This window comes from Falco cherrug, chromosome 2 (genome assembly GCF_023634085.1).
Source record: "Falco cherrug isolate bFalChe1 chromosome 2, bFalChe1.pri, whole genome shotgun sequence".
NCBI lineage: Eukaryota > Metazoa > Chordata > Aves > Falconiformes > Falconidae > Falco > Falco cherrug.
The window spans coordinates 91,401,677-91,414,727 of record NC_073698.1 but is presented as its reverse complement, the minus strand read 5'-3'; the positions used below and the strand labels follow the sequence as shown (position 1 = coordinate 91,414,727).

General features: G+C 38.7%; 1 protein-coding gene across 5 annotated transcripts in view; it reads right to left on the bottom strand.

The window, feature by feature from the left end:
• SH3KBP1 (SH3 domain containing kinase binding protein 1) overlaps positions 1–13,051 on the bottom strand; it is a 231,559-nt gene that overhangs the window by 94,341 nt on the left and 124,167 nt on the right. For all 5 annotated transcript variants that reach the window (XM_055701190.1, XM_055701191.1, XM_027810860.2 and 2 more), the window contains one exon: positions 12,169–12,292. In XM_055701190.1, coding sequence (XP_055557165.1) covers positions 12,169–12,292 — 124 coding nt within the window. The remainder of the gene's footprint in view (positions 1–12,168; positions 12,293–13,051) is intronic.

Here is a 13,051-nt window from a genome sequence, read left to right as displayed (position 1 = left end):
CATCTTACTTTTCTTTTAAGTTATTAAATACTTCAAATATAGCCAGGATAGGATAACAGTACAGTAGTCAGGCCTCTATTTTTAAATTTTTTTTTAACAGCAACTTTTCTAGAATCTGTCAGCTCTCTGTCAGCATTTGGAGAGCTGACAAGCTAAGAACATAACATCAGCAAGGTGCTCACTAACATGCCTACTATCAATCACACCCGTTCTAATAGCAGGAAAAATTTTCAGGTCTTTAAAAATTCTCAGGCTGTAAAGTCAGAGAGAATCATGGGCAGAGATGAACCTAATGAAGTTCGATAAAGGCAAGTGTAAGGTCCTGCACCTAGGAAGGAATAATCCCATGCACCAATACAGGCTAGGGGTTGACCTCCTGGAAGGTAGTTCTGTGGAGAATAATCTGGGAGTTCTGGAGGACAGCAAATTGCCCAAGAGCCAGCAGTGTGCCCTGGTGGCCAAGAAGGCCAATGGGATCCTGGGCACGTCCAGCAGGTCGAGGGAGGTGACCCTCCCCCTCTACTCTGCCCTGGTGAGGCTGCATCTGGAGTGCTGTGTCCAGAACTGGGGTTCAAGAGACAAGTAGCTACTGCAGAGGGTCCAGCAGAGAGCTACAAAGATGATGAGGGGACTGGAGCATCTCCCTTATGAGGAAAGGCTGAGACAGCGGGGCCTATTTAGCCTGGAGAAGTCTGAGGGGATCTTATCAATGTCTACAAATATCTTAAGGGCGAGTGTCAAAAGGATGGGGCCAGGCTCCTTTCAGTAGTGCCCAGAGACAGGACAAGGGACAATGGGCACAAACTGAAACACAAGAAGTTCTTTATGAATATGAGGAAGAACTGCTTTACCTTGAGGGTGACACAGCACTGGAACGGGCTGCCCAGAGAGGCTGTGGAGTCTCCTTCTCTGGAGACATTCAAAACTCATGTCAGGGGGATTGGACTAGATGAACTCCAGAGGTCCCTTCCAATCCTGACTTTTCTGTGATTCTGCGAAGTCTTTTGAAGGCGTTATTTCACATTTCTGGCTCTATAAGCAAAGACAATATTCTACCTAGATTTACTGTTGCTGAATCAACTGTAGCACCAAAAAGTAGAGCTCAAATCTGAGCGTTGGGTGCACTTTATAGTAAGATTCCTGAAGTCTGAACAAGGGCAGTATCAGCAGCAAGAAGTTAAAACTCCCAGGAGCCAACCCTTCCCAACTTTTGGCTGGGACAAGATATGGGACTACTGACTTACAGCTATTTAAGAACACTCAGAGCTCTGAGATGCTCTGTTGCTTCACGCTCCTTAGAAATGCAAGCCAATTTAGTATTCATGAAGATTAAATTCTCACAACACTGTCTGGAGGAATTCTGCACTTCACACGCATTTTTTCCTATATGGGTATATAAGAGAGATTACTTTTCTCAAGACACTTCAAACACGCCACACTCCTGCTATGCCAGTTACAGGTCTTTTGAGAGCAACATTCTGAAATGTACCAAAACAGATTAGCTCAAACAGGGATTAAAAAGAGACCACAACATCAGACTTAATTCACCAACGGCCCCAGAGCTGCACTGGCATCAAACCAAGATTCTAAATCAGAAAGATATTTAGGGATGATAAAGGGCTGTATAAACTAAAGCTGTTAAAACAAAAATAAACAGCTGCGATAAAATTAACTCCATTCAAAGCAGGAAATGAATTGTTTCTAAATAGCTTAAAATGGCAGGAAAAAAGGGGGATACATTGTGAGCTTTACAGAGCTTTCTATTTTGAGCTATTATTTAGCAATTTAATTTTTGTTCTTTATTCTGGATTGTTCTCTCCGCAGACAATTTATGGCACTGGGCAAAAGACAGACCACTGTGGCAATGTATAAGCCAATGATGCTCTGCCCCTCTAAGTGCTTCTCAGGCTAGCTCTGTTACGTGATGTAAAGGTCAGCTGTTCAGAGGCACACACCTGAGATGATGCAAAGGATCTCCTGATTTGGTCTGGCAGCCAGAGAAAAATGGTGTCAGCTCTGTTTAATAGAACAAAGAACTGTGTAAATGGACCTTATCGGGATTTTTGCCTTTTACAGAAGGGAAGGAAGGAGAGGGGAAATATCTCCTTTCCTTCTATTTAGAGAATGACAGTGTGGAACACCCGAGTGACCGATCAGAATGACAAAGAAGGTGAAGTTATACATGGCAATTACAGCAGACAAGACAGGAACCTCCCTTCTTCCTTTTCCTCACATACTGGCGAAGACAGAACAAATACCCACAGCCTATAAGGTATTTATATTTATCTTGAGCTTGCTTTCTGTCCAAGTCCTGTCTTTCATTGAAGCTATCACCAACAATATTCCAGCAAAAATCAAAACCAGAAAAGGGAGTTTGTTTTTAAATATTACTGTAGAACAAAGCCATGTTGATTCTTCACAGTTTAAAGGTTCAATAAATTCACGCTTTCAAAAAACAAATCTATGCTTCTTTACCAAGAGTGGTTATATAGGTACAAATGGCTGAGGCAAACTAGCTCTATATTAGTCATTATTTGTTATTCTCAGTTATATTCCTTGAAGAAATGTAACCATGTAATCTGAACATTTTGTCTTTTCCTTTCAGCAAGTCCATTTTTCTTAGCACAAGTTTTTGCCACATAAGAAACAGCCCCAAGATTTTTATGCTTGCACAAGAAATCATGCAGGGAGAATGGGAGCGGTGACCAGCACCACGTAGCAGCATGCATTAAGGGCAACGCAGCACAAGCATCCTCTGCAGCATGAACACAGAGCCATCAATATGGAAGTTGGTGGCTTCACCTCATCCCCAGCCACTTCCCCGAGTACTCTAAGAACGAATAGAAACAATCATTCATTCAGGAGCTCTACAACTGTGCCATTGTCGTCTTCATTTTGGATTTTTTTTTCCACCAGACTTGTTCTCACCAAGTACAGGAACAAGTTATCACATGTGAAAAGATGAGTAAGCAACCACAGCCAAAAGGATTCTTTACCTGTCACTCACCAAAACCCAGTCTTTTGTGAGACTCATGTAAAACCACCTGGTAGTGGGAGTCCGAATCAATGAAAGGATTTAATGCACTTCACCCCAGACAACATAATTCTTCCACCCACCACCCCCAATCCCTTCACCATCCCTACTTTCGTCCTCCAGAAAACAGGATGCTTCTTTTTAATCATAAAAATTCCCCTCACCCAATTTTAGCATTGTTCTTTCTCAGATGTTATTTTTCATTGTAGCAGCTGTGCATTTAATATATGTTCTTCTTTGTCAGTAAGTTATAAGAACTTGAGGTGAAATAAAAAGTTGTAACTGTCCCCTCTTCAGAACTGTTAAAACCCACATTTGGGCTACTCATTTAACTTTGCTCACATTCAGACATTCTTAAATGGGTAAATAATGTCATAAATACACCAACCACACCAATTGCTTGGAACTCTGACCAGCTATAGCTCCTCAAAGATTAGGGGGATGGTAAAAAAAAAGGTAAAAAAAAAGTGGTGGAGCAATAGAAAACACAATGAAGGTTACTCACGAATATTTCTGTTTCAACGATCCTGTCTCATCTTCTTCCATTATATCTAATATCTATTACTGACAGCATTGTGGATCCACATATAAAGAAAGAGAGGCAAATATCTGTCAAATCAAGCATCGTATCTGCCCTCTTCCTCAGTTATAGCATCTTTGAAGAAAAAGAAAGTGAAGGAAGAAAGAGAAGTTAAACCAGAAAAATAAAAAAAATCAGAAATCCAAGAAGCGTTTTTCGTGGAGATGCAGGAAAGTTGCAGGATGAGAGAAAAGAGGGCTGCGATCAACAAAATGACAAGTAAGTAATTTTTTATTGCTGTGTGACTCTCTTCGCCCAGCATACACAGTAGCAAAGATTTTCTGACAGCAGGTTGATGAGCAGAATGCCAAAGGAGCTGGAATTATTGCTGAGCAGAGCCTGGCGTACCTAATGACCAAAAAAGCCATGTCAGCATATGAAGGCGAGGCCAGGTGTTTATGCAGGAGATAATCTTGCATATTTCAGTGGAAGATATCTCTAGAAGCAGCTACACACTAATTCAACAGCATTTAGCTATTATAGGCCTTGGTTAAATATGAAAATTTCTTTTAAACACAGCAGTTGCGAAATGGCTTTCAAAATAAAAGTATTAGCTCTAAGCATATATTTGTAAAGTAAAAGCTCTAGGCTTGCTTCAAAATTTGAGCAGCGCTTCATGCAATGTGATACAGGTGAATCCAAGCACCCTTTGGGCATAACTAATCTAAAGCTATGAACTGACTCCAGCTTAATTCTCTGAGAAATCAGAAAGTTGAAATTAGAACAGCTGTGGGTTGTTTTAAACATCCCTAAATGACAAATCCATGGAATGCCTCCAAACGATTTGCACTGGAGACATAAGCACATGGATCTGTCTAAAAATAAGGACCACAGGTCAGATATGCATGAGTATGCCGGGATAAGGAACCCTCCTTTGCGTATGCTAGTTTAGAAGATAACATCTCTGATAATATCAACAATGCCAGGAGCTGGCCACACCTTCAGCAGGCCTGCCTGGGAAGAACATGAGTATGCCGGGATAATGAACCCTCCTTTGTATATGCTAGTTTAGAAGATAACATCTCTGATAATATCAACAATGCCAACCCTCATTCTGTTTAAAACTTTCCCAGATGACCTGATTTTGTGTACCACCCATTTTAGTCCCAGTTCCAACCCAGTAAACAACAAATAAGGCCACAAATGTAGCCGGACATCTGGCTGTCTTAAATGCAGTTTTACAAAGAAAGCAAAATACCTCTGCAGCATGAAAAAACGTGCAAGTCTCAACAAAATGCCAAGGGAGGTAGCATTAAACAAGACACTGTCAGCTTTAAAAACAAGGTTTAGATGGGTGTTTGCCCAGAGCAACATGAGACAATCTACTGTGGGTTAAGCTCATTATCAAGATACCCATCCAATCCTGCACTCTGTGAAATCAGTTTGACGAAATTTATTTTCTGTGACAGGGCACAACCATGGGCCAGTATTATTAACAAGAAGAACTAAATGCAGAGCTCTAGCACAACTGGAAGGGTGACTGAATTTTTCCTGGTTTCACTTAGGGTCACCCTAAATGACTCAAGAAAAGGTGAAGGGTCATTTGACCCTTAATGAAAAATGGGCTGGGCATGGAGACCAGGTTTCTTGAAAACTTTGAAAGGTAATGTTAGGGCAACATTGCCCAGAAAGATTAATGTTGCAAAATTAAAGGCTCCAAAGGCAGACCTTGCAATCTGACTTGAAGCTAGATCTTAAAGTCAGAGGTCAAGCATACTAGAGGTTTACTTCATAAATCCTTATTATGCTCATCAGATAGGTGGATTGGAGGACATGATGGTCTAAGAACTCTGAGAGAAGCATGCAATTTGAGTGATGCATAAGCAATCATGAAGACTATAAGGTGAGAAGCAGCAGAAAAATGTGAAGACCAGCAGCCACACGGTCTGCTCCAGCCACAGCAAGAGCTTGATTGGAAGCTTGAGAAGAGCCGCAGAAAAGAGATGAATTATAGTAGACAGGGACATAATTCTCCACGAGGAAATACTCAGAGCTGCACACATTCACAAAGATTTTTGCTTAAAAAAAGATCAGGTTTTGTTGACAAGACAAGAAGGTGTAAATGCAGTTATCAGAATGAAAGACTACCATTTCAACTGCTTCATCCTTTGCAGTGAACATGCCTAAGACAAAAGTCCTCAGAGGTAGGACAGCAAACACTCGCACCCAGAAAGCAGTAAGAAGGGCAGCACAGCTTGGATCTTCTCAAGAGAAAGCTGTCTGGGACAAAAGCAGATGCCAAAGTTAGCACAACATCCTGTTCACCGGAGGACAGGATTGAACACTTTGTACTTAGTCACACTGAATGTGACTCAGTAGGAACTCTTTCTGCTAGATTTCTCAAGAAAGCAGGTGGAAGAACAGATTCCTGTCTTCCTTGCTTCCTCTGTCTTGCATCTGATGTAACCATCTTCTCTTCTTCTGTATTAAAAGGGTAGTAAAAGCATATGAAAAGCAGCATGTTCCCTGCTTCCAAAACGCAGAAGGCAAAAACCTGAACATGAAATGAAACTAGCTTTGTATCTTTTACCCTCCTTGGCAGAAAAAACGTTATCAGCCAAAATGCTGTGAGTAATAGCTGTCAAAGACAAAGCCAAATGAAGGGCATGCAGTAAATTAAAAACAAAACAAAACAAAACAAAAAAACCCTACAAAGACAAAAACCCAACCAAACCCCACAATGTTCTTTAAGGAAAGCAAAGCTTATCTTATGAATTCAGCAATCATAATGGGAACTTTATTTTTAGAGAAGAAGGACTTTTAGTTCAGAGATCTGTAGTTGTAATCAACAGCCTTCATGTTTCAGGTGCAAAAATGATGGGACTAAATGGTCTTAATTTCAATACATAGCTGAGACCCAAACATCCAATGTAATTCACAATTTATTGTGGGCTCACACACATACATTATATGGACAAATAACATACACATGCACAGAAGGAACGAGTGCATTCTCATTGCGTTAAGGCTAGGCAGTTCATCAGCAGCAAACTGACTTTAGCTTACAGACAAATATATGCACGTAGGGTAGCCATAAGTGAGTAGCAGTGGCACATTTTACAAGTGTAGATAAATCAAACAAGTACAGAGGACTAAAGCTATTGCTTGTTGATTTTGAAACACACTCACTGTTATAACGTCTGTAGCTGTCAATCTTTGCCGGTGCCACTCTGTACAGAATTGTCCCTTCAAAGGCAGATTTTCCTGACAGCAGGCAAAAGAAGGAAAGACGAAAAAAAAGAGAAGGAGCAGGGTGGGGGTGAAGAGATCAAATGATGATAAAAAGAAGGGAAAGGAAGAGGTTTTAATCTGTATTTTCAGTCACTACATTTTTAAAGCCTCATTAGCAAAACAACGAGAATGTTAACAGAAGTATCTGATTGTACATGAAGATAAAATATTCTTACTGCATGTATGTCAGATAAAAGAATCTCATGATTTTGCTAAAGCTGTTCTTTACAGCGTCCAACAGAATGCATTTTTCTTAGATTTTGTCTGTTATCCATCAAATTGTGAGACTTGCAAATGAAATCATTTTGTCTTTCTTACCCAGCCTCCTCACGGAGCACGGGGGAAGCCTGAAAAAAATTATCACTGCAATGATGTACTCACAGTGGCTCAACACTCCTGATGCAGATGTAGTGCACTCGAGCAAGCACAGCTGACATCCAAACAGAGCAATGAAATACTTACATTTCCTTAATACACCAGGATCCTGTGAGCGTCAGAAATACTGCAACTTTCCAAGCTGACTTGTAAGAAATGTTATGGATATGGGAACTGGTCTTAAATAATGCTTAGTTGAAGGGATAGGACACTATAACCTGGATACACCAGTTTTTCAGCCAATAGCTTAATCAGGTGTTTGTTTTGGCTCATATTAACAAAAACAAAATACTAAAATTAAAAAAGAAAACAACACTAAAACAAAAAAACCGAAACAATTTCCACTTCCCATCTTAGATCTTTAAAATAACATTTTTATTATCAAAACCATTAATTTCTTGGGTTTTTTTTCCTTTGATAGCAAGCTAATTCATACTCTGACATTTACGATATGAAATTCAAGTGAAGGTAAAGGCATGAGCAGCTGAGGTGTTTTGTGTGTTGGGTTTTTTTAATCTGAGGTACCCAGGGAAGCCCAAGAATATATCAATGTCAGCTCGTGTATCTGAACAACCTTAGCTAGGTATATCATCATAAAATTAATGTATTCAGTAAAATGTTACAGCAAAACAGGCAGTACATGTGAATTGTCCCACCATAGCATCACACCCATTTTGGTACCAAAAATGTGTATTTTATTCCCCCTGCATATAATTCTGTTGGATTTTCAGAAAATAAAAAGCTATACCCATTTACATCTTGTAAAAAGATGCTTTTTTGTTTTGTAATTGCAGTTTTTATAAAATTACAGAAATTTTTTCTTGTCTTGTTTTTACATAATGAAGAAGTAAAAAAGCCACAAATCCATCTTTCCACCTTGTTTTTACAAAGTACCATTAAAAGGTTGCTATTAAAACAGTCAAAAAACAATTAAGAAATTGCTAAGAGAATGGTATGTTCATGACATTGAGGAAAGCCAGAGAGACAGTAATGGACATCCAACATTTTAAGAACTCAAAATACAGGAGGTTGCCTGACTGAACCATCTGCTGATGAGTCTATCATCAGTTCTAACTCCAGCAGTCGTGACTTCTCAGTGGCCATCACTAAAAGGCTCTAAAATAGTAATTGATACATACCATGACGCCTGGCAATTCCTGAACAGACACATACAAGAGACAGCAAGATACAGAAGGCCACCTTTAAATGTTGTCATAACACTGCCATCAAAACGCTAAAATGCTTTTGAAATCATCTCCTTAATATTGTGATTCCTCAGACAGGATTTATTTGACTACTTCTTGCTTCTCAACAGGCTATAACAACAAGATACTGTATTGAAAATATTATTAAAATTAGTACTAGATATTTGAGAAATCTAGAAAATAATCTTATAATTCATCTATCCATTTAATATAGTAATAAAAATACAATGCACACTTCATGCTGTAACAGTCAGTCAAAGAAAAGCAATGTTTTAATTTAAGAGGATGCTTACAAGGAACAAGGAACAAGGAACTGCTGTTTACTTTAAGGGTACCTGATCTTGTCTGTGCTTACATTCTAAAATGTGCCTTTGAAGACAAAAAATTTGACAGTCACTTTAGAGCTGGGATACTTTAAAAACAAATAAACAAATGCCCAAACCCACAACCTTTTGATCCTGTAACAGTTTCACTTCCCAGTCTGCTGAGTACCCACCATCTGAGGGGAAGCACAGGCTACCAACCCTTTCAAGTTAAGGGGCAAGTTAAGTCCCACTGTCAGTATTCGGAAATATTTAGGCACTTCCAAAACTAGCCCCAGACATTTTCAAACAAAGGGGCTTTTTGTTCTGAAGAAACCTCCGAGGTTACTCTATGGCACAGCACGAAAAGAAACCAAGATAATTCCTTCTGTCCATTTACTCTAATCTACCATAAAATTTACATGGACCCAACAAACCCAATAAAATCCAACAATACTTTTCTCCCCATTAGACCTGTGCAGGTCATAACAGAAGGACAGAGAAATATGCACTTTTATTAACTTTATTCCTAAAAAGCCAAGTTACTAAATTTTTCTCTTCTGTATTTCTTCCACTTTGAGTTCACCAAAAATTACATTCGCCCTTCCAAAAAGGCTCTCTTTAGAAAGGGTAAACAAAATGTGATTAAAAGATCACGTTTAAGTAGGTTTAACCAAAGCATTAAATTTAACTGTTAAATAAAAACTACTCTTGAGTTTGTACAGTGCCCTGTCTGCAAAGACCCCATGCTAATTGCCCAAGTCTCACAGTAAACCTGCCAAGTACTACCTTATCCATTTCACAACCTAGGCTGAAAAGTTCAAGGCTGCTGTTCAAGACTGCAGAGCCATACCCCAGCTCTATCTAGGCCTCTCTGGAAGCTGTGTAGAACCTCAGTGACCACCCAAGGTTCTACTTCAATGCACAGGTACAACCCCTTGTACCTGAGTGCTAACTTAGTAACCTAGAATTCATATTTAAGGCTTCTGCCTTACGAAGTCCTGTGATACAGACATATTCAAACAATGTTTCCAGAAAAACAAACAGGAGTCATTGCAGATTTGAAGTGCTGTCATGTCTTGTCATACATGGAGGAAGGAGATGATCTAGAGGCATGAATGTACACACTTTTGAGATGCTACCCAGAGCACCTCAACAGTAATGCCAGCCTGATGCCCAAATCTTCCAGGGTTTACTTGTTTGCGTTTTATTTCACTAGGCTTTAAGACTAAGCACAGATAATTGGAATCAGCTTATCATTCCTAGTCAGCTGCATAAACTTGCTGAAATCTCATAAAGATTTTCAAATCCAGATAGTCAGTGTACTTGAATAAAGCCTCATAAAGCACCATGTGTTAGAAAGCAACACCTGTAACAATTACACAGACTATACAGAAAGAACTGAGTTGATGCATATTTCCCGTAATTCTGGTAGGGGAATGCAGTTCTTAAATTGATGGGTTTACTTCAACAAAGATAAATAAAAAAAGTGTTAAAAATCCCATAAGAATCTCAACATTACTTGAGTCCCTGTTTCTCTCTGAGGAGGTTTACAGTGTTCTGTTTTACAAGTATTTTGCTATTTAGAAAATAGCTCCTAATGACACATCATTTTATCTAGCCACAAAGCACCTCCAAAGAGTTAAGTTACATAAAAGAAAGAAGAAAACCCATTTCTCAACTACAATTATCTTCAATTTAGTTAAAGAGACAACGATATCTTCTCAATACAAGTATCACAGGTTTTAGTTCCACTGACAGTCAGAACCAGCACACAAAACTGAGTTTGAACTAAGCATATGCCATTCTAGATATCGATGAAACAAGCTAATGCTTTGTGGCTGCTTTTACACACTCCAATGCATGTTTTTGTTAAAATACATTTTTAGGATGCTTATTATATAAGTATTACCAAATTACCTGGGGAAGTAATATTCATTCATTCACACAGATAAAACTGGGGTATTCCATCCTGAACAGTATCACTTACCTTGTTCATTTATAGAGTACCAAACACTACAGAATCCAGAGCTGGAACTACATCTACACAATTAGTTCTTCTAAGACTCACCGTGTTTGTAATGAACAAAATTCATGATAGCATATACAGGTTATAGAAAGCAGTTTGCAATCTCACTGAAATGTACAACTTCACTTAATGCCCTTTTCCCTTTCCCCTCATGCTAAAATTGTTAACTTCCTTAAAAATACTTCCATCCAGTCTGAAGGAACATTACCTGTAAATACCTTTAGCTGCACTGACCACAAGACTAGGTCACCAGTGCTGCTACACATGAATAGGTACTCCATTACATAAACAATATGAAAAATTTTCAGCATTGCTGAAGTCAGGTTTTTTAGAACCTTATTACTGTGGGATGAAATAAAGGTGATAAATCTGCCTTAAATAGAATAATGAGAGAAAAATATATATAAAAAAATGCAGTATAACTTTCTACCTCTTACTAACAGAGTAAATTATAATGGCTTTGGTAAATTTCAGCTGAAATAAGCTTACAAAGATCTTGGGAGTTCTTTCACTTCTGCTTGTTCAGAGATCTCAGAATACTACACAGCAGTGAGTATCTGCTGTGCTGAAAATAGGAAGACCTTGGCAGGTATTGTGGGATTAGCCTGAAATATGTAAATGCAATTGACTTTTTTCCTTTTCACTAAAGATTCAGAATTCACTACTCTATTAGGAAATAAAAAGAATATCTGTTTGAAAAGCAGAAAAAACATGAAGACCACAAGTGTCTATTTCATATAACAGCATACTTCTGGTTCAGGTTATTCTCCAAGGGAAGTTTTAATAGGACAACCTACTACCATGCTTATACTATTGCAAACTTAGTTACCAAACATGCTTTTCACCTGCAGCAGTACTGGCCCACTGTAAGTGAGAGAACAAACTCCATGTCCCAGTTCTGGCCTTTTTCCCTTTGGCTGCTGGGGCAGTGGGTGACGGAGGTGATAGTAACATGCTCAGCACCTGGAGGGAAAAAGTGCCGCATGTCCCACACCAATAATTATGAATCCTTAAATCTACTGGAGTCATAGAAGGCATGGCACTTTAATCCCTCGTTTAAATAAGCACAGCCACATTGTAGATGTTTGGTTACTTTGCTCAGTTTCCACATCTCAAGACAAAAAAACTCTTGTAATTAATTTTGAAATACAACTCTAGCAATTATTGCCTTCTCTCTTCTTGGTCTGTTGCAGCTCAGCAAGTCTTGACACAGCTCAGGGAGCATTGCCATTGCAAATCAGGTAGCAAGTACACACTTATCATCATCATTTACCCTTTTCACAGCAAAAATTAAGAACATGGCATTCAAAACCACTTCCAAGCAAGAGATAAGAGTATGCTACTCTATCAATGTGTTAGGGTGTAAAGACACATACATCTATACAGAACATCAATGGTATTTTTTTCCTTACTTGGCTTTACTTGCTCTTCCTGTGCTAGTCCAACATCATCAGAATCAGACAGTTCCTTTATGAAGTTGGAAGGAAACATGCCAGTCTTTCCATTGAGTATACCTTCCCACCAGCCCTCTTCCACCTGCACCAAGACAAAAACAAAAGAAAGGAGTTTTAACGTAAGCAACACCTTACAGAGTTACATTACATACATGATTTTCAATAGCAATGACTAATGATTTTGAGCAGTTTGTATTAATTTCAGGTATAAGGAGCACATGGTATAGGCTCCAAGCCAGAGCATATCTCTCTCTATTTTTTTAAAGTACAAACAAGAAAGATCCACGCGCCCATCTGTAAATGTCAGCAGTGCTGACAGCAGTCAGAAGCATGGACAAGCATTAAATAAAAGGATAAAAGAACAACTAGAGAACACACAGTGTCTCTACATTTCGATTTTTATGGCTATCAGCTCAGTCATTGAATTTTCAGTGAACACTGTATTGCTGTTCATGACCATCTTCTTAATGGATGTGATCTACAGACTGTAAGAGTCTAAACTCCCTAAGTAATCAATGGCGAAAGAGAAATGCCTGCAAAGGGCTATTCAGAGAATCTAAAGTAGGTATCATTTGAACATTCCTGTCTTCCCCATCAAAATCAGAAGTTTTCTCTTTTAAAAATTAAGAATTTTGAATCATCATTAATGTGTTAACATAAGAAATCTATGGAGAACAAAAAACAGTACTAATGCAGATTTTACTCTAGATTTACAAAGAGCTACTGAAATACGTAATATTGATATGGTCAGAAGGAGGAAAGACACTTCCTAACCCAATGCCAAGAGAAAATATCACATAAAATTAAAAAATCCCTCCTGTATAAGCCATTGAGGATTGAA